Consider the following 26,928-nt stretch of genomic DNA (forward strand, 5'->3'; position numbering starts at 1 on the left):
AATTTCATGTTTAAATAAAGTTTGATTAAATATTGTGATTTTTCATTCTGCTAAGTGGTTTTCAGAGTCAGAACAATACCTTAATTTTTTTCTGTCACAGGACCATCACATCAACATTCCAAAGCCAGCATGTTAAACATGGAGTTCGCTTTGTTGTTTAGGAATTTGGCTTTGATCAAATTAGCAGTCCAATTTGCATTTCATTTGCTATCTTCATTCTTTCACACCTTAACAGCCTCACCTTAGTAACACAGTGCTCACAAGGATAGTTTTCTGCTTCTTGCCCTGTGACAGCCTATATTCTACTGTGCCTGACCTGGGGAAAGTCCCCATGTTGCTAAAAGCATTTAGTTTTCCATTTATAGATTCAGACTATCTACTACCCAAGGAAAAAAATCTCCGGTTACTGAGTTACTTTTAGGTGTCTAGAGCTAGAGCTACTGAAGGACACTTGGGTGCTTTAGTTAGTTTAACTAAGTCCTGGGCATCTGTTCCCTAGGCTGAATTAAAACTGCAGGTGAGACCTAGGTTTCCTACCCAGTAGTATGGGACAATCTGTACCCTCCTCTGCTGAGCACTTACAGCCAGCTAAAAAGAAATGCTGGGCACAGGAGTGTATTATCATAGAATATCCTGAGTTAGAAGGGCAAAGTCCACCTCCCGGCCCTGCACAGGAGGTGTACCATGTGCACTTGGGACACCCCAAGTGTCACACCATGTGCCCAAGAGCATTGTCCAAACACTTATTGAACCCTGTCAGGCTTGGCGCTGTGACCACTTCCCTGGGGAGCCTGTTCCTGTGACCAGCTTTCTTCTGGGTGAAGATCTTTTTCCTGATATCCAACCCAAACCACCCTGACACAACTTCAGGCCGTTCCCTGGGGTCCTGTCACTGGGTACCACAGAGAAGAGACTAGTGTCTGCCCCTGCCCTTGCCCATATGAAGAAGTTCTGGACTGCAGTGGGTCTCCCCTCAGTCTCCTCCAGGCTGAACAAGCCAAGTGACCTCAGCCACTCATCATACAGCTTCTTCTCAAAATCCTTCACCATTTTTGTAACCTTCCTTTGGAAGCTTTCTAACAGCTTAATGTCCTTGTTACGTTGTGGCACCCAAAAATGCACACAGGACTCAAGGTGAAGCCACGTGCAGTGTCATGTAGAGATGCCTAGGAAAAGCCAGCTCAGTTAACCAGCACAGAATAGCCACATCAGTGCCCTCTTTGGCAAAGACTGATAAAATATGTGGCTCTGTAAGATTATTTCCTTTTTGCCGTATAATCATTTAATGTAATGCTGCAAGACTTTTTCAAGTGCCATAGGCTTCCCAGACTGCTGAGCTCCTATGGACAGCAGCACTTTTGTGTGAAAGCATGGGGAAGAGATGAAGATTGATGGTGCTTAAGAAAGAGCTGATTTCCAGAGACAGATTGCTCAGTTGGCGGTAGAGATACTTCAAAATTTGCAGAAAAAGAATCGTATTTCTTGTCTCTGGTAACTATACATAAATACTTCATCTAAAAGGAGTAAGTGTTGCAGTAAGCTGTAGATCTAAATTAGACAATTTATGTTAAATCTATACTAACCAGTATACACCATTTAGAGTTAGTGACAGGACACTGTACACTCTCATAAAACAGATGAGGGACATACAAGCATAGAAGAAAGAGACCTGCTAATTCACAACCACTTACGTAATAGATTCTTTATCATTGTGATTTGCATTCAGAAATGAAAAAAGAAAAGGGGTTAAATTTGTTAGTTGTAGCTTCTGATTAGGGGAGACTTAAAATTAACTCCAAGTCACTCTATTCCTCTCCAAAATGCTTTTGCCATTTATCCTTTATTGCTTAACAGAAAAAGTACTTTCAAGTTCCTATCTCTTAGAACAAAACATAGATATGTTTATTTTCACTCTTTACTTTGAAAGAGATCATTTTGATGAATCTTTACACTAAGAAGATTATTTAGTGATACAGCTCTGACCCAGCAGCAGGATTCAAAATCCTGACAGTGAAGATGTGAGGCTAACTCATATCAAACTTCCTCACTTTCTCTTGTACTGAAACACAGAGTTGCAAGTGCAATCATTTATATTAATACTATGTTTTTGCATATAATTTTTTTCTGTATGTCTTTCAGGTTCAGGAGAGTTTAAATATTCTCTCAGTTATTCATTGACTAATCCCTGCTCCTGCTTTTGGTGCTAGTTCTTTCTGTTTTTTCAAGTCCCTTTTTAGTACCATTTTACCATTAATAGCTCAAAAAATAGAGATTTAATATACCAAGCTAGGAAGGTGAAGAACCAAGGATGCCAACATAAAGCAGTCTCTTTCGGCATAAAGGCACAGGTGATTTTTTTTTCCTTTAGCCGTCCTAAATTTGGATCAGAAAACAGTCACCAGGTCTGTGAGAACCAATGTGTGTGGTATATTTTCTCCTACTGTTGCATATCTGTGCTCTGGTATTGCATGTTAATTAATACACGTAAGGCGTTTGCCCAACACTAACTTTGTAGTCCTTTGCAACATGTTCTCTGCTTCTGTAGAGCTGCTTACTGAAGGACTTGCTGCCACCCTTCTGCAGTTCTTTCTCCTATCCTCTAATTGAGCCCCTTCCACAGTTCTAATTTGTCTGCCAAATGACTTATCAGTTGGAAAGGCTCAAGTCAAATACTACTTCCTTTTTTTTGGCTTGTTTTTACCTGAGTGCTGCCAGAAGAAAGAAGGGGTTAAAGCGTGGGAGGATTGCTAAGAAAAAGGGTTTGGTTAGTGACATACAGGACTGCATCTCACACACGATAGTTTGTTTATTCTTCTGTAAACAGCAGAAAGAATTATCATCATCATGGTAAGGCAAACAACACTCTCTTTTATTCCTTTATTAAACCTCACCAGAAATCTTCATGTTAATACACACTTTTTAAAAATCATAAAATCAACTGATCTCCATTCGTTTTATAGAGCATTTCTTTAACTGACAGATGCTCCTTTTGACAGAGGGGAGGGGGGAAAGATTTTAGTTTATGGAAATAACTAGCTCTGGGGAAGAGGAGATGGGAGCAGACATGCCTTTTCTGACATGCCCGTTCTTATTTATCTCCCTCCTCTCCTAAATGCTCATGTAAGGATCTGTTTCATTTTATCAATGCCTCTTTGTCTTTCCTGAGCTTTTTTGAAAGATTTCCATTCATTTGATTTTACATGATTTGCTCCTTTCAGTTTTCCTGTTCTTTTCTAATACGTACAATATCTAAATCTTGGTGTTTGTCACCTAAGAAATATTATGGGATAAAACAATTTATACATACATCTATGCTTCTTGAGCTGATTATTTCCTTTCCAAAAATCCATTAAAACCACAGGCTCATTAGTCTCATTGCAAAATGATTAATTTTCAATGTACATTTGAACTAAAAATCTACTTTTACAGTGAAAAAATAAATTGGAAGCAGACAGGTCCTGTTCTCTTGAAGATAAGAAATGTTTCACTAAAATATCTTGACTTACTAGAAAATGCAGTTTGTGTAAAAATATTACTATTAAGAAAACTTACGTTTGTTTCACTTCATTCTGCTCAAGTCTCGCATTTATAGCCCCTTGCTTATTCAGGTAAGTTTCTGAAACTAAATAATTGCATTCCCTACACAAATTGCTCAGGTAAAGCTGAAATTGTTTAAAATCCAATTATTGCTGTTTATATCCTCTATCTGCATAGCAGGCAAAGATCTGGCAGAGGCAGAGAGTGAATTCCATGCTAGAGTGGACCTGTTAAATTTAAAGTGTTTTTTTTTCTCTGACTCCGAAGAGGACACTGTCAACCGGGAACATGTCATCCTTAAAATAGATGATAGAAAAAGGTTTAAGAGTATATGCCAAACTCTTTGTATTCAGTAGAAAGCAGTTTGGGAGTTAAAATAACATAAGCCACATTTTCCTAATAGTGACCCCCGCTTTGCATCTTTGTGAAGGGTCAGCATAAACAATGAACAATGAGTATAGTGAATTGAAGTAATTCAAATCCATTTGATTGACAGCAAGGTCAGTTAAATTGGTTAGGTTTAGAGATCATTTCTATTAATTTAAAATATAACTGCTTTTTCCCCTTCAGTGAACCACAAAAAGAATTTACTCAGGTCAAATGTTTTGTTAAGTATGTTTTCCCCCCATGCTTTTAAAAGAGGAAAATAAGCACCAAGCCTTTATTTCCATCTGCAACTCACTCCTTCTTTCTCTGCCAGTAGCTGTGGCACTCACCTGTAGGAGAGTGGTATGAAAACTCCTCTCTGTAGGACTTGAGTGGGTCTTGTGCTTCTCTGACTTTTCTCTCTCTTAGCTTTGATTTGTACATTGTTCCTTCCAGTTTTTCTACTAATATTTTCACAGCACGTTGAGCCAGAAATACTCCAGAGCAATTTTCAGCCTCACAAAGCCCGGCACTGTCAGTGTGGGATATTTGAGTCTCAGTCTCTGCAGAATGTTAAAGCCTGAAGAGTAATAGATTATTTATTTAAATGTTTTTGGCTAAAGTACTTTTGGGGATGTCATGTGACTGCTAGAACTTCAAGGCTTTCTGTTTCTCACAGCTGGGTGAATTACGATAGTGTGATTTAAAGATATTTGACATTACTGGCTTTCCAGCATGAATTTGTAAGGGTCCTACACTATTAGAATTGCTGATGATAGAAGGTTCTCAGAAGTTTTCATTTTACTTGAAATCCAGTCATTTATGACCTTCTAATGAATGATAAAGCTCAAACTTACTCTTCACTAAATGGTTTGTTGCTTTTTTCCCCTCTGAAGATGCTGGAAAATAAATGTTTAAATTAAAGAACTGTCCACACTAGATATTATCATCTATTAGTTACCACAAAGTTGCTAATGACTAGTAAAAATACTGCTTTTTTCTCTAATGTGTGCTCTAAGAAGTGTTTTCATTTATGTTCAGCTGACTCAGATGAACTCATCTAAGAAAATAACATCCAACTGATCCCTCAAGACACATCCTGAAATTTTGATTCAATAGATTACAGTAGCTTATGCTGTCTTTTCACCAGAGACCAGCAAAGCATATGTTAAATTACACTGTTAAATTAGGGGTTTGGCTGTGGCAACTTACATTAGCTAATGAGGAAAAAAACCCAGCCGAAAACAGAGGAAATATTTCAATGCTAGCATAAACAGGCATGAATATAAATACAAACAAAAATTACATTTCTTGGCTAAGAAGGCAGCAGCATTTTGCTTTCAGATTAGAACACGGCTTTCAAGGTTCATGCAGAGTGCTTGAAATGGCTTCCTCCACACTGTCCAAGGAATGGATAGGCAGGTCCTCTAGATTTTTCAGTTGCCGATGCCTTTGATCAGGTATTTCTCAAACAGCTAATGTTTTAAGAGTAAGAATGCTTGAACGTAAACACACTGAAGAAGCCTGATCTGTAGAGCAAGGGTATTGCCTTCTGAAATCAAACACTTCCATGTGGTGCTGTGAAGCCAAGCATTCTTGTGCTGTGCTCTGGCAGGCTGGGTCCCACTCAGGAGTTCCTTGAGATGCTCAGTCTCTGTGCCCTCTTGCACTGGCAATACTGGCTCACCTACATTTATCTGACTTAAAATACAAGATCTTCAGGGCAAGTACCTGGTCTTTTATGTGTTTTGAAAGAGCTGTATATAATTAAGGTACTTTGTATGAAGAAATTACTTCAAAACAGTTTACATAGGGCAGCTATTTCAAGATCAAGGAAAAATCTTTAGCCTTGTTCCCTGAGGAAACAAGGCTTATGTGACTGGACTGGCTGGCTGTCCCTCCTCACTTCCATTCAACACCTTTTGAACTTGTTAGTTGTAGTTTAAACTACATTTGAAAGGGGGAGACATCTCAATGATAATTAAGTTCCCATGGACTTTATGAAAATCAGTGGCTGGGAAGAGAGAAATCCAGATCCCCAGTTGAAATTACTAATTTTTCCAGGTGTAATCTTGCAAACTAAAAACTTGACAGCAAGTGTAATAATGACGGTCAATAATGTAGTCCCAACTACTTCAGAAGACTGACAGCTCTTTCTATTCAATTATTAATATGATGGTTGACACCATAATGAAGTTAAATTTCCTGTGTTTTGGTGTTCCAACAGTTTTTAACATCAACAATATAGTCATCCTCCTCACACTTGTATTTATTATTAATTTTCAGAGAAATCAATATCATTCCTTATTACCTTGCATTAAGTGTAAAAATTTTGTAATTTTGCTTATTTTAGCTGGCAATGTTCATTATTGTCATCTTATCCTTTCCCTGCAATACATACATAAAATAAGAAATTAGTAATTGGGCTGCATTACTCATGATCTGATAGGGAAATTTATAGTTGGTTTTGTTATCACTAAAGCACTTTACCTCTCTGAGCTGTGTGAAATTAATGCAGCCCTTAATGTTGCTCTTTACTTAATTGTGTTGGTTCTACTGGTTGAAAAAAGTCCTCAAAGGGAGGGGGAAAAGGCAGGCATCAACTTTCTCATTTGTAGGTTATTTCACTATGTAATAAAACCTAAACCCCGACAATACAAAAACTTGAGCTTAAGGTAATGACTTAGACTTGCCTATTTGAAGGCCACTGGTGGAAGATCACTGTGTGAGAACACAGGTTTTGTTTGGTGGTACACCTGCTTATCATTTCAGTGAGTGACATTGGTTATGAGAGGTAGGCAAAGACAAGGATTCCATGGATTTCTGTTAGGTTGCAGTGTAAGTCAAATCTACCTCCTCCCCAGCTTAGGCTCTGTGTTTTTCATGGTTTTTTTGTATTTTTCATTTGCTTGGGCAAGCCTTGCTGCTGCACGTTCACTGGCATTAAATAGCTTATATGTGGCTCTCCTGAGCAGACTATGTAGGTTGTTGATTAAGAAAAAATAACTAACTTAACACTTTTCCAGCTGGAGAAGGAAGTGACTCCATAACAAAAGGTCCTTATTTTCTTCAACAGCCAAAGGGCCAGACACACCGCAGGCCGGGCACCCCGGCCAGCTGCAGGCGGGCTGACCCAGTGTCTCCCCCGCCTCCGTGCTGGGCCCTCAGATGCTCCGAAGCGAGACTTGCGTGGTCCTTCCTGTTAAAGCTGTTCCACTTCATATAAGTCATTAAGCGTTAATTAGAAGAGGAGTTGTTGAGCATTCATTAAACATTAAATACTAATTGAGCGCCCGGGGAGAGCGCCGGCACCATCGGGCTGCGGAGTCATTCTCACGCCGGCCCGAAGGGGGCTGGGGGCAGGCGGGGCAGCCTTGGCCGCCTGCAGCCGTGTCCCGAGCCCGGGGGCGGCGTGCCCGGGGCGGCCAGGCAGGGCAGGAGAGTCGGGCGGCACAGACGGCCACCAGCCGCGCCCGCCGGTGCGCGGTGCAAGATGCGGGTTCCTCTCCCCGCGGGGCTTTGAACGCAGATGTCCCGCGGGGGCCCTGGCGGCCGGGCGGGGACGAGCCGGAGCCCCTGCGCTGCGCTGCCCCTCTCCCGGCCCGGGCAGCCCGCGCTGCAGCTCGCCGGGGCGGCGGCGGCGCGAACCGCCCGCCTCCAGCCCTCGGTGCTTTTCCCTCAGCATCAAAGGCCGTCGGTTTTGCCCGGGGCGGCGTTTTGCCCTCAATAACAAGGCGGCAGCCGCAGCGCGGGCTGCTGGAGCACCTACGGGGCGCGGCGCCCACTCGCGCCCGCCGCCCCCTCGACGGCCTCACCCGTGGCCGCGGGCGCCCGCGCTTCCCGCGGCCCTCGCCGGGGGCCGGTCCGGCGCTGCCGCCGTCCCTCCCTCGGCGGCCGGGCGGGGCGGCCCGGGCAGGGAGAGCCGCTGCCCGCGGCGGGGCGCGGCTCGGGGCGGTGCGGGGGCGGGCCGAGGCGGAGCGCACAGACGGCCGGCGCCGGGGCAGCCGCGCGGGTAGCGGCGGGTGCGTGGGGCGGCTTCGCGCAGGGGCCGCCGAGCCCAGCCGAGCCGGGCGGTGAGTGTCGGGCGCTCAGCGGGGTGGGGGAGCGAGGCGAGGCGAGGATGCGGAAGCCCGTCTCGGCGCCTTCCTCCTGCTTATCCCGTTTTGGGATGGGGAGGACAGCCGCAGCCTCGGGTGGCTTCACCCTCCTGGTAACGCTTGAGACGGGGGCCGTGACTCCTCCGGTGAGGTGGTGCTGGGCTGGTTCTCTGCAGCCGTACCTGCAGGGAAGGGATCGGCGGCCGCGGGGCTGCGCGGAGGGCGCGGGGGCTTCAGCTCCGGCCCGCCCCGGGGGGACGCCGGGCACCGGCAGCGCGCTGGGCACTGGCGGGCGAGGTGGGCGTCTGCAGCGGGAAACAAGTTGGAAACTTGCGAAGCAGGGTCCGTGCTGCCGAGGGAACCCGCTCTCCTCGAGAGGTCGGGTGCGCCGGGGTAGAAAGTACTCGCGGTGTTTTGAAATAGACGTCTCAAAACAAGTATTCATCGTGCCGGCATGTAAGAAGGGATAATGTATATTACAATGCAAATATGCATGTGTACTCGGCGATGCTGTTGCGTGTTTCCTGTTTACCATGTTAATTAGAAGTTGTAAGGCAGAACTTCGCCAAGAGTAATCCAGGGCAGTGTTTGACCCAGTAATGCTCACTGAGTTGCTTTTATAGTTCTGGGGTCTTTAGCCCAAAAACACAAGCTGAATATTTACTGAACTTCATTAATGAGAAATGTATGAATTTTAAGACAACTTACACCTTTGAAACTACCGGTGCAAGTGTGAAAACTGATTCAGCCAATATGGAGTGAAAGTTAAACTCCCCACTCTTGTTTTTGTAAGGAAAAGTTTGACTCCAGTCTTGCAGGCACCAGGATGCTTTTCTGTAAAGTTTTGGGTGGCGTTAACTAATTGTGCAAATTTTTGGGATTTGGGATGTATAAAGTTGCCATTGTAAGACAAGATGAGCACATGTATGCTCAGGCAAAAGCATACAGAAGCATCGTGGAGTCCCAGTTGTTTTTCCTAATTGTTTTTTCTTTTGTTGTTCCTGCTCTTTTTTTGAGAGCTAGTATTGTTCAGTAAACAGTTTTGTTTCTATTCACTGTGTCCTTTTAATTTAGAGGTAGTCCTAGAACAAACAAATGTATTATAGAAATAATTTTTACATTAACCAAATGTTTGTTTATTTGTTTTTGTAGTCCACCTCACACCTTCCAGATTCTTCCAGAGAAGAAAATAAAAAGAAGCCCGTTTTGGAAAGACTTGGAAATTTGTTTGGTACAGGGAAGAGGAAAAATGTCAAAAGTTCACTAGAGCACACTTCACGTCATAAGGGCGAGAGGTCGGGTTCTCCTCACAGGGCACAGGCAGTGTACTGTAGGCACTTCAGAGAAGGACACGAAGCTCCTCAAGTAGAGAAACAAGTGAGAAATGTAAGTGCCCTTTCTGAGGCACAGGAATATAATTTCAGTGGGGAAGTTAGACCGCTGTATCACGATACGATTTCAGAATGGAGCAGTAGGGGAGTCTCTTCAGACAGCGAGTGGTCAGCAGATTGGAGCGGCAGCAGTGAAACCATTAAAAACTCTTTCTGTGAGAGCAGCCTGAATGTGGAAACACTGGGGTTGGAGAAAGAATCCGTCACAGATATAAATAATTCCACAACTCCAGATTTCATACAGAGCTTGAGAAATCTGTCTAGTGAAGACTTAGAAAAGAGTATCTTAAGTCACAAGCAGCTTGTGAACACGTGGGTGTCTGAGGAGCCTGGGCATGCAAAACCAAAGGATTTGCCATACGAGTTGGAATCTGCAGCGAGTGAACACGCATGTTCTGCTAGAGTGTTAACTGTTGATATCTATCTAAGAAAAACAGACGAACTCCTTAATGAACCCGTGACTCTTAAATCTGAAGAAAACTGTAGTGATTTGGACACAATGGATAAAAAAACTGCTAGTAAAAGATCTGGAAAACGGAGAAAGTCTCAGTCATCTAGTGACATTCCAAATGGAGAGAGAAACCAGACTGAGAGTACTGCAAGAGAAGAATCTGGTTTTGAGGATGATGCCCATTCTGAGGTGTTTTCAGACAAGATAATAAACCCTGAACGAAAAGGTTCGGTAAGGTCTCTTCAACAGACTCCTGAAAGAAATTCCTCTTCCTCAGGTAATAATCAGGACCTAAAAGTTGGATCTGCTCACAAAGGGGCTTCTAAAGCTGAAGCTGACAAGGGCAAGCAGCAGATCTCAAACACAAGCTCTGCAAGGAGAAGATCATACAAAAAGAATCAGTCGGATACTGTACCCATTTCCCCTACTGGTTTGAAGGGTCAGGTGAAAGATTACTCTTTAAAAAGGCAACCTTTAGCATCTCCAGAGACTAACCCAGTAATAAAAAGAACTTCAGTGGAAAAGGGAGCTATACCTGTGGCTTTTGGGGAAGACAGTTTGGAGTCTCCCAAAGCTTCTTTGGCTGCTAAGACAGAAGACTTGGTGTTTGCTGAAGGCAGAAATGATACCAAGGCAGTAAAGAATGGTAATGGTCCAGATGGAAGAGCTTTCTTGCATGCTGATGGGATTAAAAATGGAGACCTGTGTTTGTCAGCTGAGAGACAGACCAATTCTGATTTAGACACCTTGAAGCTGAAGAGTTTGGATGCTTCCAGAACAGTCATGACAAAGATTAGCCTGTAAGTAACAAACTGGTTTACCTTGTCCTTGTAGCTGTAGTTTTGCTTGTATCTGTGTTTAGAATGCTATGAAAACGCTGGCTGTGTATCTGTTATCTGTCTAAATTGTTTTCAGTTAAGAACTGCCTTTAAAAAGTTACCATAACTAAAGCTACTACTTAACAAGCACTGTAGTTTACATGTATTAGAAAAGAATTAATTTTCTCATTTTTTAAATTGATAGGCAATGTTTTTGTCAATTCCACTATATGGAATAATTTAACATATAAAAAAAAGTGCTCAGTCATCATCATCGTGGATCAGATTAATTCATCTATCATAGACCTTAATTAATTTTTCTCTCTGTAACCAAATCAGAATGTGGTTGAAGATTTTGTATGTGAAAAATATTTAAGTTTTCTATGAAACAGCCTAAATTCTGCTATTATTTTATGAAGAAATATAGGATGCAATGTAGAACTTGATTGTTCAAATGATATGATAGATCACACTCCAAACGTTTGAATACATATGGTTGCTTTCTTAAGTATGTGCAGGATGAATCACTTAAATTTTGGTGCATGTGAATAGCATTAGGTATTTGCAGAATTATGCATATATTAATTTTCAGTTTTTGATTTTACACTCGAAGAAACTATCTCTGTCAAACATGTGATCAGAGCTTTCCTTAGGATAATAAAGAAGTGGCTGTATTTATAAAGTTCACTGTCACTAGTATGAGACCAGTGATTGATTACTTGGATACTGTTACATTCTCATACACAGGGAACGATTTGTTTGCGTTATTCATTAATGTTTGGTTGCCACGGCTGTGTGCTGTGTGCTATTGCACTCCTCGTTCTGGCATGTTCAGTTGTAGGTGTGGGGTCACACTGAATCCCGTAGGCCCACCCAAGATACACTGAGCATTGATAATTGTTGTTGTGTTAGAGGGATGTGGAGGTTCAACGTGATGGTTAAAGAGATGTGTCTGTTTGCAATTATGCTTCCCACATCTGAGAAGCTCAGGAGCAATTTCCTTTGCACAATTTGTAATACTCTACATCTGAGTTGTTAATTTGTAACTTAAGTTTAAAAAGCCTAGTACTGAAAATTAAAGTGTCATTTTTTTGTACTTGGTGATGCTTTGCTATCTAGCAGTAGAGATCACAAATCTTAAACTCTTGAGTTTTTACCTTCACAGCTTCAAAGGAAGGGTAGCTTTCACATTGTTTTTTTCTCTGTGTCACTGTCATTAGTGATGATGAAGTTATAAACACCTGCATAGCTGGATTTCATTTTTTCTGTGTATCTCCTGGGCTTGCTATATAGTGAATTATGTTTTACTGTACTCATAAAGTAACAGACAAGTGTCCTGTCTGAAAGACTGAATTTTAACAAATAAACAGCCTGTTCTATTTCATCCCATTTTGTGGGGTATGTGATAGTGTGTCTTGGCCTTACCTGCTGCTATAGGAACTTTAGCCCTGGGTGGGGACTGCTGTGTTGCCTGCAAGGTTTCTGATGCATCTGATAGCTGTCACTGCACAGCACCACGCCATTTTTTTAGCCAAAGTTACATGCTCAGGTGATCTGGTATAATTTATAGTCATTCATTAGAACATATGATCTATAAACCTGGATGTGGATTAAGGTGCTGTAAAGTGTGAAAGGGAAAGATGGTGCCATTACTAGAAGATGGTGTGGTTTTGTTCTCTAGTTATCACTGTGAACAGATAACTTTTTCATTTTCAAAGGTTAAAAAGTTATTGTTAGATAGTTCACACTAATTCCTTTCTGGTTGAAAAATACCCATTTACATAGATATTCCTTGGCCCCTTGTAAGAAGGATTTTATATAACGCAAGTAGTTCTCCTTTAAAAATGCATTAATCTCTTAGTAATGATCTTGTGCCAATTCTGGGAATCGGGTTTCTTTGGAAACAATTTCAAAACAGGTCAGTTTCTCCAGTCACCTTCAGAAATGCAGGTTTCCTGTAAATAAAAAGAGCATTTTCTCTCTTTTCTCTATTTATGTCTGTGTACTGGATAACCTGAAAGTCACAGGATACTGTGCTTCTAGCTTTTGAAAGGGAAACCTATCAGATTTGAGACTAAAATGAGGTTGACGGTAAATCTTAATTGACATATAAAACCTCAGGCAGTAGTCACTTTTATGTGCTTAGTGGAAAACTTGGCTTCAGTTGTCACACTTTATGTTCAGACATGGTTTTGTAGTTGCCTTTTCATTTAAGCCCACTTGTTGAATTATTCTTCTCTTTTCACATGCCATTTTTCTTTGCTCAATCTGATATTTTGGCATCAGTGTTTTTTTGGCACCACTTGCAAGCTTGATGTGTGACTCACCTTCCATTTTTGACTGTTGGGAGAGGTTTAACTGCTTGCTTCCACAGTTCAGCTGCAAGGTGTAGCCAAAGAGAAGGACATTGGTATTTCTCTTGTGCCTGCTTGTTCCTGGCATTGCAGATCAGGAATGGGTAGTAAGGATCAGCTACACTGGACTGTTTGTAAGGAAGCATTTATGCTGTTAAGTTTTTTTTGTTTTTTTCCTCATACAAGATGAGAGGCTTAAAGGATACTCAATTAACATTTCCTTTTAAACAAGCTTCATGACTCAGTTCTTGCAATAAAGTACATATTTTGGCTGTAATTAAAAACAGTATGTTATAGTGTGGAAAAAGGTGTCATGAAAAAATTAGAGGAGGCCAGCTGTAGTGAGTGGAGCTGCAGGGCTGAGCTTTATCAAGCTCTTTGGTCTCAGTTGTTTGGCCACTGCTGCTGTGCAGAAATACTGCAGAATACAAAGTGTTAAAGTGGTTGTTTCTGCATAAATTTGCGAAGCTTGAAACTATACATTTTAGGGGTGAGTTATTCATTTAAAACAGGTTTTAGGTGTGGCTGATAACTATCGCTTGTGTCTGGGCATACAGATAGACACAGATTTTATGGGGAAGATACGTGTCATATTGAAATAAATGCATGTAGTAGTGCAAGTGACAGGTGACAAAAGGGTGGTATGGGGATTAATTTGTTAAGATAATTGGGCCATTAGTGTTACCTCTTGAAAATACTGGTAAAAGAAAAGGATAAGTACATTTTTCTTCTGATCAGAAAAGGATATGAAATGTCCTTGGGAGCAGGAGGTTCAGCACGTGTCAGTAGTGCATCATTGTACCAGTTGAAGGATAAGGCTCTGCTGTGCTCCATAGGCAGGAGCATAGCTGGCAGGTCAAAGGACAAGATACTTGGTGCTCGTGGGTCTACATCTGGGTCACTCTTTTGAGTTGTACCCCTTCCTGTCCTTCCAACTCTCTTCTGGTGTACGAGAGGTGTTCCCAAATTGGAATGAGTCCAGCAGTGAGCCATTAAGGAAGATGACAGCTCTGGAGCAAATCATGTATGAGGAGAAGCTGAAGCAGCTTGGTTTCTTCAGCTGAGAGAAGAAAAGATACAGGTAGACCTCAGTCATCTCTCACTACTATAGAGAAAGCAGATCCAGATTTGTCTCTGAGCTGTGAAGGGACAACAGACACAGCTGCAAGTTGTAACAGTGAAGTTTTAATAGGATATAAGGCAAAAATAATTCACAGCAGCAGTGGCTGCAGTGCTTCACTAGGAAAGTTGTGAGATCTTGACCCTTGAAGTTATTCAAAACTTGGTCAGGCAAAGCCTTCAGGAGCTTGATCTAACTTTGAAGCTGTCCCTGTTTTGAGTAGGAAGTTAGGCTAGCTGATTTTCAGAGCTCCCTTGTAACTCGTATTAGTTTTCCAAAGAGAAAAGTCATGGAATAATTTAACTTTTAAAAGTTTAGGAAGAAATGGTTCAAGTGAAAAGTAGTACCTCAATATATTTCATTTTATACTGTATGATAATTCCCTTCATGCCTTCCCCGCTTTTCTATTTTTCCTTAATTTTTTCAAGTGTGTTTTATTAGCACCTATCTGAAGTATGGCCAGTGGATCTTAAGTTTGCTATCTCCTTTTTTATTGATCATGCATTTTTCATAATTCTTCATAAAGTTGTGAACTAGCTTGAGTAGGCTGGTAGTTAGAGGGAGCAGTGTTGGGAAGTTGTCTCTGAAATGACATGATGATAAGAAGGACATGGAGCTGTTGGAGCAAATCTGGAGGAGGGCACAAAGTTGATAAGAGGACTAGAGCACCTTTCCTATGGAGACAGGCTGAAAGAGCTGGGGCTTCACAGAGAAGAGAAGATTGCATGGAGACCTCATAAAAACCTTCCAGTATCTGAAGATGGAGGTCTACAGGGAAGCTGAAAAGGGACTCTTTGCCAGGAACTGTAGTGATAGGACAAGGAGTCCTGGGTACAAACTGAGGGACAGAAAATTTATATTGGATATTAGGCAGGAGCTTTTTACTGTGAAGGTGGTGAGACACACTACAAAAGGTTTCCTGGGGAGGTTGAGGATGCCCCAACCCTGGCAGTGTTCAAAGCCAGGTTGGAAAAGGCTTTGAGCAACCTGATCTAGTTGGAGGTGTCCCTGCCCATGGCAGAGGAGTTGAGGCTAGATGATCTTTTAAAATCCATTGAAGCCTCTTAAAAGTCTATGATTCTATGATTTTTAATAGTTGCTCTCTGTATAGATTTGTAGGTAACTATTTTTGAATCCTCCTGTTACTTCAGTAAGTTTGTTACTCATGGTATTCCCAAGAATAAAGCTTGTACAATGGAGAGTCTTGCATTAGAAGGGTTTTATTTCTTACTTGGGATGTATCACTTGAAGAAGAGGGGAAAGGATCTCACTTTTGGGGTTGTTCCTGTATCTCATCTCTTTCTTGGATTAAAGAGCTGCATGAAAACTTAGTGAACACAGTTTATGTAGGTAAAAAGAGAAGAAAGCACTTAAATACCAGAATTATCCATTGATTGGTAGAACATTTGGGACCCTGGAGATTGCTGCAAGCTATTTTATCTCCTACCTTTGTCAGTTTTCATGTAGGGCAGTTTCTACCTGTCCTCCTACTGCTGAGTGTCTCCAGATTCCTCTTTGGAAAGCAGGACTCTCCTTAGATCTGACTGATTAATTTTGAAGCCATCTGCCTTGCATATCCACAGCTGTTCATACTGTACAGTATGCATTAGCAAATTACATGGACAAATTATTTTTCTTGGTTGTAGGCATTCAGAGAAAAGAGCTTGAAACACTCAGGTGTGCATCATCAGCCTTCTGCCATAGCACAGGAGTACTGTGTGCATGTACTTGTACATGTGTCTCTGTCCACTCTGATAGGAAACATTTGTGTTTCTAAATTAATTTATTGTAAAATGATTAGGCTTAGTTTACACAATTTAAATTGTTAGTTAAGTTTACCTGAAGGAAGTTGAACAGTCCTCACATGTGGTGTTTGCTTAGCCAAGGTGGTGATGCAGTGTTTGGGGACAGCTAACATTTTCTGCAAGCACTCATGAGAGTGGAAGAGTTCTTTCACTCAATTTGAGGTTGCTTCTGCAGTGTAGGTGTAAAGGCTGCAAAGAATCTGGGCAGATGTCTTCAAAACTCATTGGAGAGAATATGCAAATGTTAACCAACTTATTATCACCTTAATGAATTGGGATTTGCTTTCTAAACTCTCTAGGGAATTGCACGTTTATAATTTATTCTGCCTATTCACTACTAAATTTTAATGTCTGTCAGTCATAAGTAGTTGAGCTCTCTGCCTCAATTGCAGATGCTGTAAGTTGCTGTGTTTGTTTTACTAACCTTAAAGAACTAAGTACATGTTTGAAATATATACTCCTTATTTAGTGTCTAATTTTTTAAATTCATATAGTTACTCCTCTTTTAGTTGATTCCTTTTGAGATATCAAAATTTGAATTAAGTCTGTGGTTTATAATTCTACATTTTATTGTTTTGAAAATTGTTACAAGCTTGTTCAAGATTAATTAAAGATGTCACTCTGTGTCACTTTGCCTCTTGTAGTCCAGCCAAACCGAAGAATATAGAGCTGAATTTAAAAACACCTATGAATCAAGACAGTTTAGAAAGTGAGCAGGACACTCTTGAAAAACCAGTTAATAAAACTAACAGCAACATTGCCAACAAAATTTCCTTGTTTGAAAACAAATGTGCCAACCAGAGCCAGAGACCTACTGACATCCTTGCTTCAAAAAATAATGCTGTACCAAGCACATTTGTTGGCAGAGCAAAGCTGAAATTTGGAAAACAAACTAAAGAAAATGAGCAGCCTGATAAAACATTAAATAAGCAAAGCAGTCGCCAGAAGTTATTTGAGAATGGCACACTGGAGAAAGAAGGCACTGCAGAGTTAAAAGGCAAAAATGGAGAAATCTTTACCTCTTATGAGGATATTGGGAAGACAACAGAACTTAAAGTAAAAGCTGCTATATCCCTTTTTAACCAAAGCAGCAAAAGTGATGCTGGTAGTGTCTCTGTGAAGCAACCAGAACCAGAATTAACCACAGCAAAGAAAGAAAGTTCACCTTTTAAACTGCCTTTGCACTCACCTGTAAAAACTGAAAATGCTCAAGATCCTTTCTACCAAAGAAATTACACAAGCTCAGAATTCCATAGAAATGAAGAAAAGGTGCTGCCAAATGCAGAGGCTGTATCGACTTGCAGTGATGATAAATATCCTCTACCATCTCAGGTTTCCAGATCAGAATTTAAGAAGATGGAAAATGGAGATAAAAAGGTAAAGCCAGGAGATTTGAACTTAGCAACACTCCAGTATGATGACAGCAATCAAGACAGTGTATTGGAATCAGAGCACAACACCAATACACAAAAGAGCCCAGGGAAAACCTGTAATGGATCTTCTGAAGATGACAGCATTTTTGATTCCCCATCTGACATGAAGAAGTTTGCTGAAACAATAAAAAATTTAGACAGCTCAGTTTGTTTACCGCAGAAAAAGAAGAGGTCAAAGCTTCCCAAGTCTCCAGCACCACACTTTGCAATGCCTCCCATTCATGAAGACAACTTAGAGAAAGTATTTGATCCTAGTGTATTTACTTTTGGTTTGGGACTGAGGAGGGAAAAAACACAGGATCTGTTACCAGCACAGCAAATGAAAATGCAAAGCTTGGAAACAATAGCCAGAGTCAGGCCCAAACGTGCATCAACGGAACAAAGTATCATATTCAAAGCTCTGCAGTCATGTAGAGAGGAACCTGCCTTTACTCAGGAAATAAATGGAAAAGAGAATCTTGATTGTACAGATGGTGAAATTAAGAGATCACGGCTTGAAAAAAGCTCCCTCTTCTCAAGCTTGCTGTCTTCTAAAGAGAAGTTTTTTAGCACTTCTGTCACTTCAGTAAATAACACAACAGGTTTTGCAACTGACTCCTCGGGGATGCCTCCTTTACAACAGGATGTTTCTGGGCCATTCATCATGCCTCAAAAATCTGAGGTAATAAAGATCAGTCAGGAAATGAAACCATATTTGTTGACCTGCTGAATGATTGCTAATTTTGATTTTGCAATTCAGTCTCTTTCAGATATGAAGTTTCCAAGTTTTGTGGAGAAGTACCTGCAAGCAGATAGTGCAAAAAAAGAACTAAGTTTACAAATGCCCAACTATGGCAATCCTGAGAAAGGTTTTTCGAGCTGGTTAGGAACAAGCAGATACGAATCAAATGTCCCCCCTGGTTTATTAGATGTGGATGTAAGTATTGTGTTTTAAAAAACTGCCTGCAAAGTTATCCAGCTTTTATATTTTCGATAGACAATATACATATATTGTTTTGTTTCCGTTCTTTGGGAAATATATAGATTGCCAATACATTGAGGTGAACTTAGGTATGGTACCAGTTTGATCTGAAAATGAGATTACATCTATCAATATAATTAAGGGGTTTTTATTTTGAGACTTTTTGCAAATATGAATGGAAAGCATTTTTTGAATATGTCTTCATACTTGATTTTGTATTATATTGAAACAAATCTTATGCTAACTTCAGTTTTTTATTGCAAATTAGTAGAATGCTTTCTGTGGACTTCAGAAAACTTCTGTTGAAGTAATCTCTTCCAACAAGACATTCAGCCATTGTACCATTAAATAAGTAACAGAGCACATTTTTATTTTAGCCCTCTGTTGTATTCCTGTGCATTGGCAGAAAAATATATATTCTTTAAGAATACCTTAAGAACTGGATAGTAGTGATTATTGAAAATGCTGCTACAGTGGAGGGCTGTCCCTTGGTCTGATTACAAGCATCTGTTCTTCCTGACTGAAGACAGACCTATATTTTCCCCTCAAAGCAACTTTAATATGGAATATATTTGTAATTTTTGTTTTTAAAATGATGAAACAATGTCCGGTAGTATTTGCTATTTCTGTTAATGTAAGGCCTTATTGTAACCTGTGAGGAAAACTATATTCAGGAAATCTAAGAACCATGGGAAAAAATATGTTTTCTGAAGACTAATAGCTACATGAATGTCACCTGTGGAATTGAAGCAGCATGTAAGAAGTTTGAGAAATACTTTCAGAAGCTAATGGTCATCTGCTGTAGCAGTTCTACTAAAAGGAGTGACAACTTAGAATTAGCTCCTTTCTTTGTCACCTTGCAGGAGACAATCATCCATGGTACCTTGCAGTTTTGAGAATGTAGATTCTTCTCTTATGGGAAGTTTTCCTAATTAGAGTGGAGATGAAAATTAGGAGGGTTATTTACAGTAGAGTAGATTTTTGTTACCAGTTAAAGAAGCTTTCTTACTCTGATGGTTCTGCTTGGATTTAAAAGCTGAAATTTAAAGCTAAATGTCTAGTACTGTCTTAGTTTGGTTTTTGCTACTTAAACTGTTGTTCTTGAGTGGGTTTCAATTTTGCAGTAGAGCGTGGAGGCCTGATATAGCAGTGGAGTCTGTACATACCTAAGACCACACTTGAGAGAATCCCTTTAGGCTTCAAAGGGTTTCTGTATTTCTGTGCTACTGTTGCTGACTGAATTGTTTTGCTTAAGTTAGGAATCAAAAATGTTTCTGTGAAGTGTACCTGCTGTGCATCTTCCACTGACTAAGAAAATAATGATGCAATGGCTAATGGGTCATGCGAAGGAAAGAGTAAGGGCATCCCAAAACAATGACTTTGTCATTCCTCAAAACACAGAACAAGTTTTAACTGGAATTGAAGCGCAGGCTAAAAAACCAGTCATGCTTCAACATGTATTAATGATGCCTACAAAAACCTGGTGGTGGTGAAGAACAGTCTTAGGACCACTGCCTGCTCTGCATATTAACTATGTTCTCTTTAATTCCTTGCACGTGTTGCTGGTTACCTATTTAGGGGCAGGATCTGTTTTTGTCTTTTTGTTTGTGTGAATCATTCCTAGAAGAGCAGGACCCTGTCCCAGAATGAGCACTCCTGTCCTTCCTTAGGAAACCAAACACATCATTTCAATGCTTGCTTTATTTGTTTGAAGGTGATGTGATGCAACCACAACTTTCCCATATATTCTGTATCATACAGTTTACTGCTGACTTCAGCATTGTTGTAGATTTTATATACCTACGTGTTTTTTTTTGTTCTGAATATTTTTAGTTTATCACTTAGTGTGCAGTCTCATGCTTTTTGAGGAAACAAGGTGTTCATCACAAAATTGATTATGCTAGCTTGCTCATACATGTATGTCCCATCATGCATCCTCAGTCTTTTCATATATTCCTTCAAAATGCATCGTGCTTTATGGCTTGACATTTTTACACATTTCAACTCATCTTTATCATTGTACAGCATGTACTGTATCAGTGGCAGTTTTTAAAGCAGTCTCTTGGCATTGAAATCCTGGAATGTGTAGGAAGCTGATCAAGATGATTTTAAAGCATTTCAGATCTGAGGTTAGTCGACTTCAATGAGATGATAATTCAGAGTTTTAGAAAAGTGTATAATTTTATACATTTGTGACTAGATGCTGCTCTACAAGGGGAAGTAGAGATTGAAGTGGTAATTAGGTATAGTTGAAAGGTTATTAACTTTTACTATTCAGAGTATTTTTTGAGTATGTTTATTTTGTTCTTTTTTTTATAGCTGAGTATCTGTATTGAAAATGTTTTTGATTTTGTGGGTTTTTTTGTGAATTTTTCTCTTCTCACTGTCTATTAGACACTTCCAAGAAATGGACAAAATAAAATCAATCCCAGACCTGGCAAGGTAAGATCAATTTTAATAGTTTTAGTGTTCCTTTCTATATTTAAAACTTAGGAAGATAGAACTGTATGTTACTGGTGTGTTTTTCTGTTTTGTTTGGATTTTTAATGCAGCTGGTGATATACTGTGACTCAGACTGTCAAAAAGCTGGCATTGAAGTTTTCCATGATGTTCCAGATTGCAGTTCTTGGGTTCTGTCACCAACAATTTTAGTTAAAGTCATCAGAGGATGGTAAGAGATCCATTTTTACTCTTTATACAAAGATTTTTTACTCTGTCCAAAACTGTTTTGAAACAGAACTGGAATGTGATTCACAGTAAGTTTGCCTTGTAAATGGACAGCTATGAGCAAGAAATAGGGCATTTTACCTCCTCAACAGGAAGTTCTGAGCTGGAAAACCTATTTTGCTGACTAATTGAGTGAGTGTTGCCATCTGATGGGGTGCGAGATTTCACTAGGCATAGGTGTGGGATGAAATGACAGATTCTCTTCAACTCCTCATTAGGGATTCTTGCATAGTATTTGGATTGGGCTAAAAGGCTAGCAAATAAGTTTAAAGCTCAGTCTTACATAATTATTTCATGACCAAAGGAATAGGATGGTGCTGTAGAGATAATTGACTGTTTCAATGACAAAAGGAGGGATTTTGCTCTAAAAGCTGTATTGCCCAAGAATAATTCAAAGCCAGTTCATCTCCTGCTTTCTTCATAGCATCCACAGAAGGGCCATTAGTAGTGTGGCTAGCACAGCAAGTTATGCTGTGGCCAGGCTATAATGCAGTCAAATAGCAGGTTCTCAAAAGTAATTATCTGATAGTAAGGTGCAGACACAAGGGCTAGCCACAGTAGGAGGTACTGGGAAGCAAACTGATTGCTGTTTAGCTTCAGAAAACTAGAACAAAAACCTTTTGATCTCTGTAAACCAGGTCGTCTTTTCTAGCATGGTCTACAGGGACTGGATATAGGGTTTTTTCCTCCCTCCTTTGAGAGCCTGAGTGAAGAGTTTATATTTGCAGATGGATAAAGTTCTTATTTAGTTATATATTCTGTTCTGCCATTAAAAATGAAGCTGTCCTTGTCTTCTTATCATCTTCTGGAACATCTACCCCAGCTCCTGTGGAACTCCATGCTGTTGTTCACAGGATCTAAGCATGATGTAGCAGACTGCAGTGTCATTGTTTTCTCTGATTTACAAATTGGTTCTGATTAGTATCTCATACGAAGTCTGCTATTGAGAGACAGTAGTCTTTGCTGCCACAAATTATAAATTTTAAAAGGTGGAGGAGTTTTTTGTGAAAGTACAATTCAGCAGTAGACATTTTTGTTTTTATCATTGTTTGTAAAGGTGTCACAGAGACTGAAAATGGCTTGCATCAGCAGTGTTGGGTGATTAGGCTGTATTGGGAAAATAGCAAGGGTTTGGAAACAGTACTGTGTATGAAACAATTTGTTAAGTGGGAACATAATTTTTACAAATCACACTTGATAAAGCACCATGAAATTTTTTTTTTTTTTTTTTTTAAGCTGGATTCTCTATGAAAAAACAAATTTTGAAGGCCCCTCTATTCCATTGGAAGAAGGAGAGTTGGAACTCACAGATATTTGGGGTGCAGGTGCTTCTGAAGAGCAAAGTGACTACAATTCTCAAAAGCCTGCAGTGATCGGTTCAATAAGACATGTTGTTAAGGCAAGTAATATAAGTCAAAATTTTTTTATAGATCTTAATGTATAGTGATGTTTTATACTGATAGGGAGTGTGATTGGTCTATTAGGACACAAACATAACATGAGCTACAAGTGCATGAAACAATATTCTGTATTGAATTTCATGTTTAATCACAAAATGCATGTGGGGTCTTTTGCACAGTGGGCGTTGCGGTAACATCAAGAGGAAGGACAGGATAGAACAGAACTTGGTGGGCTTTATTAGAGTAGCCACCAAAATACTACATACAGCATATGCTTTGTAGTCTGGTGAGTGTCAGGAAAAGCATCCCAGAAAACCATCAATAATTCAATATTTTCAAAATATGGCTTTTTCATTTTTTTCCAATACAAACCAAATTTGCACTCAATACAGACTTCAATGTGAAACACCAAACTATGGTCTGCCTGGTATGGACAAACTTACCAGTGAGTTGCACACATGATGGAACATCCTTTCTACATGCACTTTTAACCTACTATTAAATAGTTACAATTGCAGGTTGCCAAAACAAGCACAAGCTATAAAGTTATTTGACTAGGAAAGGAAAAAGGACAAATATATATTGCTTGTAACTACAATTCTTGTTTAAGTTGCAGTTCTCTTCAAGGGTGGTTCTTTTGGTATTATCTTAGTATTTAATTTGCTAGAGGAGATGCTAACTGATGAAAGAAGATGGATTCCTGCCTAGATGGCAGAAAGTAAACAATGCAAATGCTGATTAGAGATTGACTGACTGTCTTGGTTCAAACAGAGACAGGCAAACTGGCTTAGCTATACTTTTATTATAGGCATCTAATAGCAGTAGTAATTGACGAGGGGGGAAACAATTTAAAATAAACAGGTGTTTCAAAACTGATTTAGTTATGCACAGTAATTACAGAACTCACAGCACAGATCAAGTGGTTATGACAATCTTTATTTTTCAGGATTACAGGGTTTGCCGAATTGATTTGTATACAGAGCCTGAAGGGTTAGGAATCGTGACTTCCTTTTTTGATGACACTGAAGAAACAGGGGTGTTTGGAAGCACTCAGAAGACTTGTTCTATTAAAGTGCATTGGGGCATGTAAGTATGCAGCTCTGTATGAATGTGTAGTGTGATGACAGGAATTTGGTTTAAACCATTGGTTACACCTGTCAGACTTGCGAGCAGGCTATATTTATTCTAGTCCTATATTTTAGCAGTATATTTGTTGACAGTAGTGTTAGTACATCACTGTAATGCTTCACTCTTGGGGAGTCTGACCTAGAATGTTTTGTTAGAGCTAGATTTTCTTCGGCTTGCGTGTAGTAAATACTGAATAACCCTTGCATATTTGTAGCCAAGGAATAAGAGTTTGCCTCTCTTGCTTTTTCTTATTCAGGCAAGCTTACCATAAATGAGGGTGGGGAATCAACTGTTATAATAAGACCACATTTCCCACTTGCTTTCTTCTAAACTTGAAATCATCCTACTAAAAGAAGAAAATTTTTGAAGTCATTATGTTATAAACTAAGACAGTGCTTTAGAGAGTTGTTGTATTTCACAGTGCATTTTGATCTGGGCTTTTATGGTGATGTGTAATACAAAGATGTTATGTCACCTGAAAATATCTGGCCATCTGAGTTAGGAGGGTAATATTGTGAACTAAGCAAGCTTTTATGAGAAAGGAGATCTCTAAGGAGCAATCCAGGTGCTGTACCAATATTAGTTTTCATGGCTTAATAAACAAACTAGTAAATTGTTATGGAAAACATGCTTCAAAGTAGTACTGGGAAAAGTATGCAGAAGAGAGGCTTCTTTTAGAAAAAGTGAAACTGGAGCCACTTCCACTCATCCTGCAGAACTTACAGGGTGTACAGACTTTGGTTGTTTGCTCTTACGTTTGGGAACTGATAGCACTTGCCTTGCTGCAAATAGTCTATCAAAAACTGCCCAGCTGAAGGCAGGTGTTACATATCACTGCAAAGATGTTTCAAATCTACCACATGATATGTGGACATTTTTGTTGTTAGGTGAAGGGTATTTCATCTGAGTAAATATTTACACCTTGATTTGTGGAAAAAAAAATGAAGCATTTTGGTATGTAGGAAAATTTGAAGATGTCCAAGTAGTTGGTTCTCTGACAGGAAGTTATTTCTGGTGAACAGCAACCCCAATACAAATTACATGTCTTGCAAGAGTAATGAAATCAGATATGTTATTTGGAGGTTGATTGTTAATTCACTTAATCTGTGTCTCCACTTTATTTCTGTCTCACTTAAAAGCTATCTGTGACCAGTAAAATTACAAATTTTTTGGGACGGAGGCAGAGCCTGCGCACATCCAAGTTGTCTTTATTTTGCACTAGTGTAACAGCATTGTTTTACTAAATCTACGTGAACTCTTGCTATATTAATCTCTCTCTCTTGCATTTGTATCCGTGAAGGAAAGCAGACTAGTATTTTTACTAGGAAGTGAAATATATTATTTTTTACTATCTTTCTCAGATATCTGTTTATTAGTCCAGTGTAGAAAGAAGTCGCTTCCATGAGAAATTCTGCAGATGGCTGCTGCTTTTTTGCATGTTGTAGGATTGGGGGATTTTTTACCTTTAGTTTACAGGCATGACATAGTTCACTGTGTTGGCAGGTGAGGGAGGCTCCGATTCTGAGTCACCTTGCCATGTGGGTGTGGTTGTATCATCTTAAAATTTCCCAGTGTTCATGCTTAATTGCTGTTTGTTAAAAGCTGCCAACAAAAATGAGTCAATACACCTTTATCTTCTGACTGTACTCTCTCCTTGTTCTTCCATGTGTGTCAGTTCTTGCAGTGAAGTTAGTCACAGAATCCTCTAAGATGGAAAAGGCCTTATAAGACCATCCAGTACCACCATTAACCCAACACTGCCAAGTCCACCACTAAACCATGTCCCTAAGCACCACTACTGCACATCTTTTAAATACCTACAGGGATTGTGACTCCACCACTCCCCTAAAGAGCCTATTACAGTGGTTGACAACTCTTTCAGTGATTTTTTTTTTCCCCTAATATCCAGTGTAAACCTCCACAGGTGCAGCTTGAGGCCACTTCCTCTTGTCCAGTCACTACCTGCCTACTACCTCCTTTCAAGGCAGTTGTAAAGAGCAATGAGGTCTCCCTGGCATCTCATTATTTCCAGGCTGAGCACCTCCAGCTCCCTCAGCCACTCTTATTAGACTTGTGCTAATAAGTGTGCTCCAGACCTTTCACCAGCTCCATTGTCCCCTTCTAGACATGATCCAGCCCCTCAATGTCCTTTGTGTAGTGAGGGGACCAAAACTGATCCTCTGATCCTGAAACACAGGATTTGAGGTGTGGCATCACCAGTGTTGAGTACATGGGGACAGTCACTGCCCTGGTCCTGCTGGCCACACTATTGCTGATACAGGCCAGGGTGCCATTGGCCTTCTTGGCCACCTGGGCACACGCTGGTTTAAGTATAATTGGTGTTGACCAGCACCCCTAGGTCATTTTCTGCCAAGCAGCTTTTCAGCTACTTTTCCCCAGTCCTGAAGCACTCCTTGGCAGTGTGACCTGGCCCTTTCCCATGTTGAACCTCATCCCATTGACCTTGGCCCATTGATCCAGATCCCCCTGTAAAGATTTCTTACCCTTCAGCAGATCACCACTTCTCCCACCGAACTTCTTGTCATCTGCAAAACATCTGAGGGAGCACTCAAATCCCCTCATCCAAATCATTAATATTAATGTATTAAACAGAATTTACCCCAGTACTGAGCCCTGGAAATACCAGGTGTGACCAGCCAAAAGCCAAAGGCTTACTGAGTGGTGTGAATAGGGTGACCACAATGTATCAAACATTCAGCTATAGACAAATGTAAAACTACAGTCCCTTTCTTGTTTCTTGGAGCCGTGTGTCTGCAATGAAACTATACCAATTTGAGCCAGTTTATATTAGCTTGGAATCTCTCTTTAAAGGGAGCAACAATCTTGTTCCTAAAGTAAGCATATTATCTGGTTCTTTACTGTTCAGAAATGTTCCGGGGGTTTTATGTCTTACTTTTGTCCCTCCACCTCTCTACTTTTAGATGGCTTCTTTATGAAGAACCTGGTTTCCAGGGAGTCCCTCTAATGTTGGAGCCTGGTGAATATCCTAATTTATTATTCTGGGAGAAGAAAGAAGCCTACATTAGGTCCATGAGACCCTTGAAAATGGTAAATTACTGCTGTTACTTAGAAGTTAAATGACCTATGTTTATGTGCTAGAAATAATGTATTAAGGTGGTTAGATTTTTCAAGACTTACAAAAATCTCTTTAAAAAACCCTAAGATTTTTAGTCTATAAAATTCTTGAACTTAAAACATTTGACTGCATCCATTTCTGCCGTTAATCTGCCATATATTTTCACTTGCACTCTTAAAGGAATATTTGACCTTACTCTTGTAAAGAATTGATGACTCTTAGAGACATATATAAGTTGTCTGA

At 40.1% G+C, this 26,928-nt stretch overlaps 1 protein-coding gene across 3 annotated transcripts in view; it reads left to right on the top strand.

The window, feature by feature from the left end:
* The window catches only part of CRYBG1 (crystallin beta-gamma domain containing 1), a 95,809-nt gene that overhangs the window by 44,446 nt on the left and 24,435 nt on the right, over window positions 1-26,928 (top strand). For 2 of the 3 annotated variants that reach the window (XR_014954245.1, XM_085576478.1), the window contains exons 3-10: window positions 9,153-10,642; window positions 16,584-18,033; window positions 18,112-18,288; window positions 20,728-20,775; window positions 20,886-21,004; window positions 22,297-22,459; window positions 23,407-23,546; window positions 26,531-26,657. Coding sequence is in view for 2 of the 3 variants with exons in the window: in XM_085576478.1 (XP_085432604.1) it covers window positions 9,153-10,642; window positions 16,584-18,033; window positions 18,112-18,288; window positions 20,728-20,775; window positions 20,886-21,004; window positions 22,297-22,459; window positions 23,407-23,546; window positions 26,531-26,657 (3,714 nt within the window). In the remaining variant the exon portion in view is untranslated. Of the gene's footprint in view, window positions 1-7,850; window positions 7,977-9,152; window positions 10,643-16,583; window positions 18,034-18,111; window positions 18,289-20,727; window positions 20,776-20,885; window positions 21,005-22,296; window positions 22,460-23,406; window positions 23,547-26,530; window positions 26,658-26,928 lie in introns of those variants that run through there. The other variant, XM_031504397.3, reaches the window with a different exon arrangement.

Source organism: Lonchura striata, chromosome 3 (assembly GCF_050655825.1).
Source record: "Lonchura striata isolate lonStrDom1 chromosome 3, ASM5065582v1, whole genome shotgun sequence".
Taxonomy (NCBI): Eukaryota; Metazoa; Chordata; class Aves; order Passeriformes; family Estrildidae; genus Lonchura; species Lonchura striata.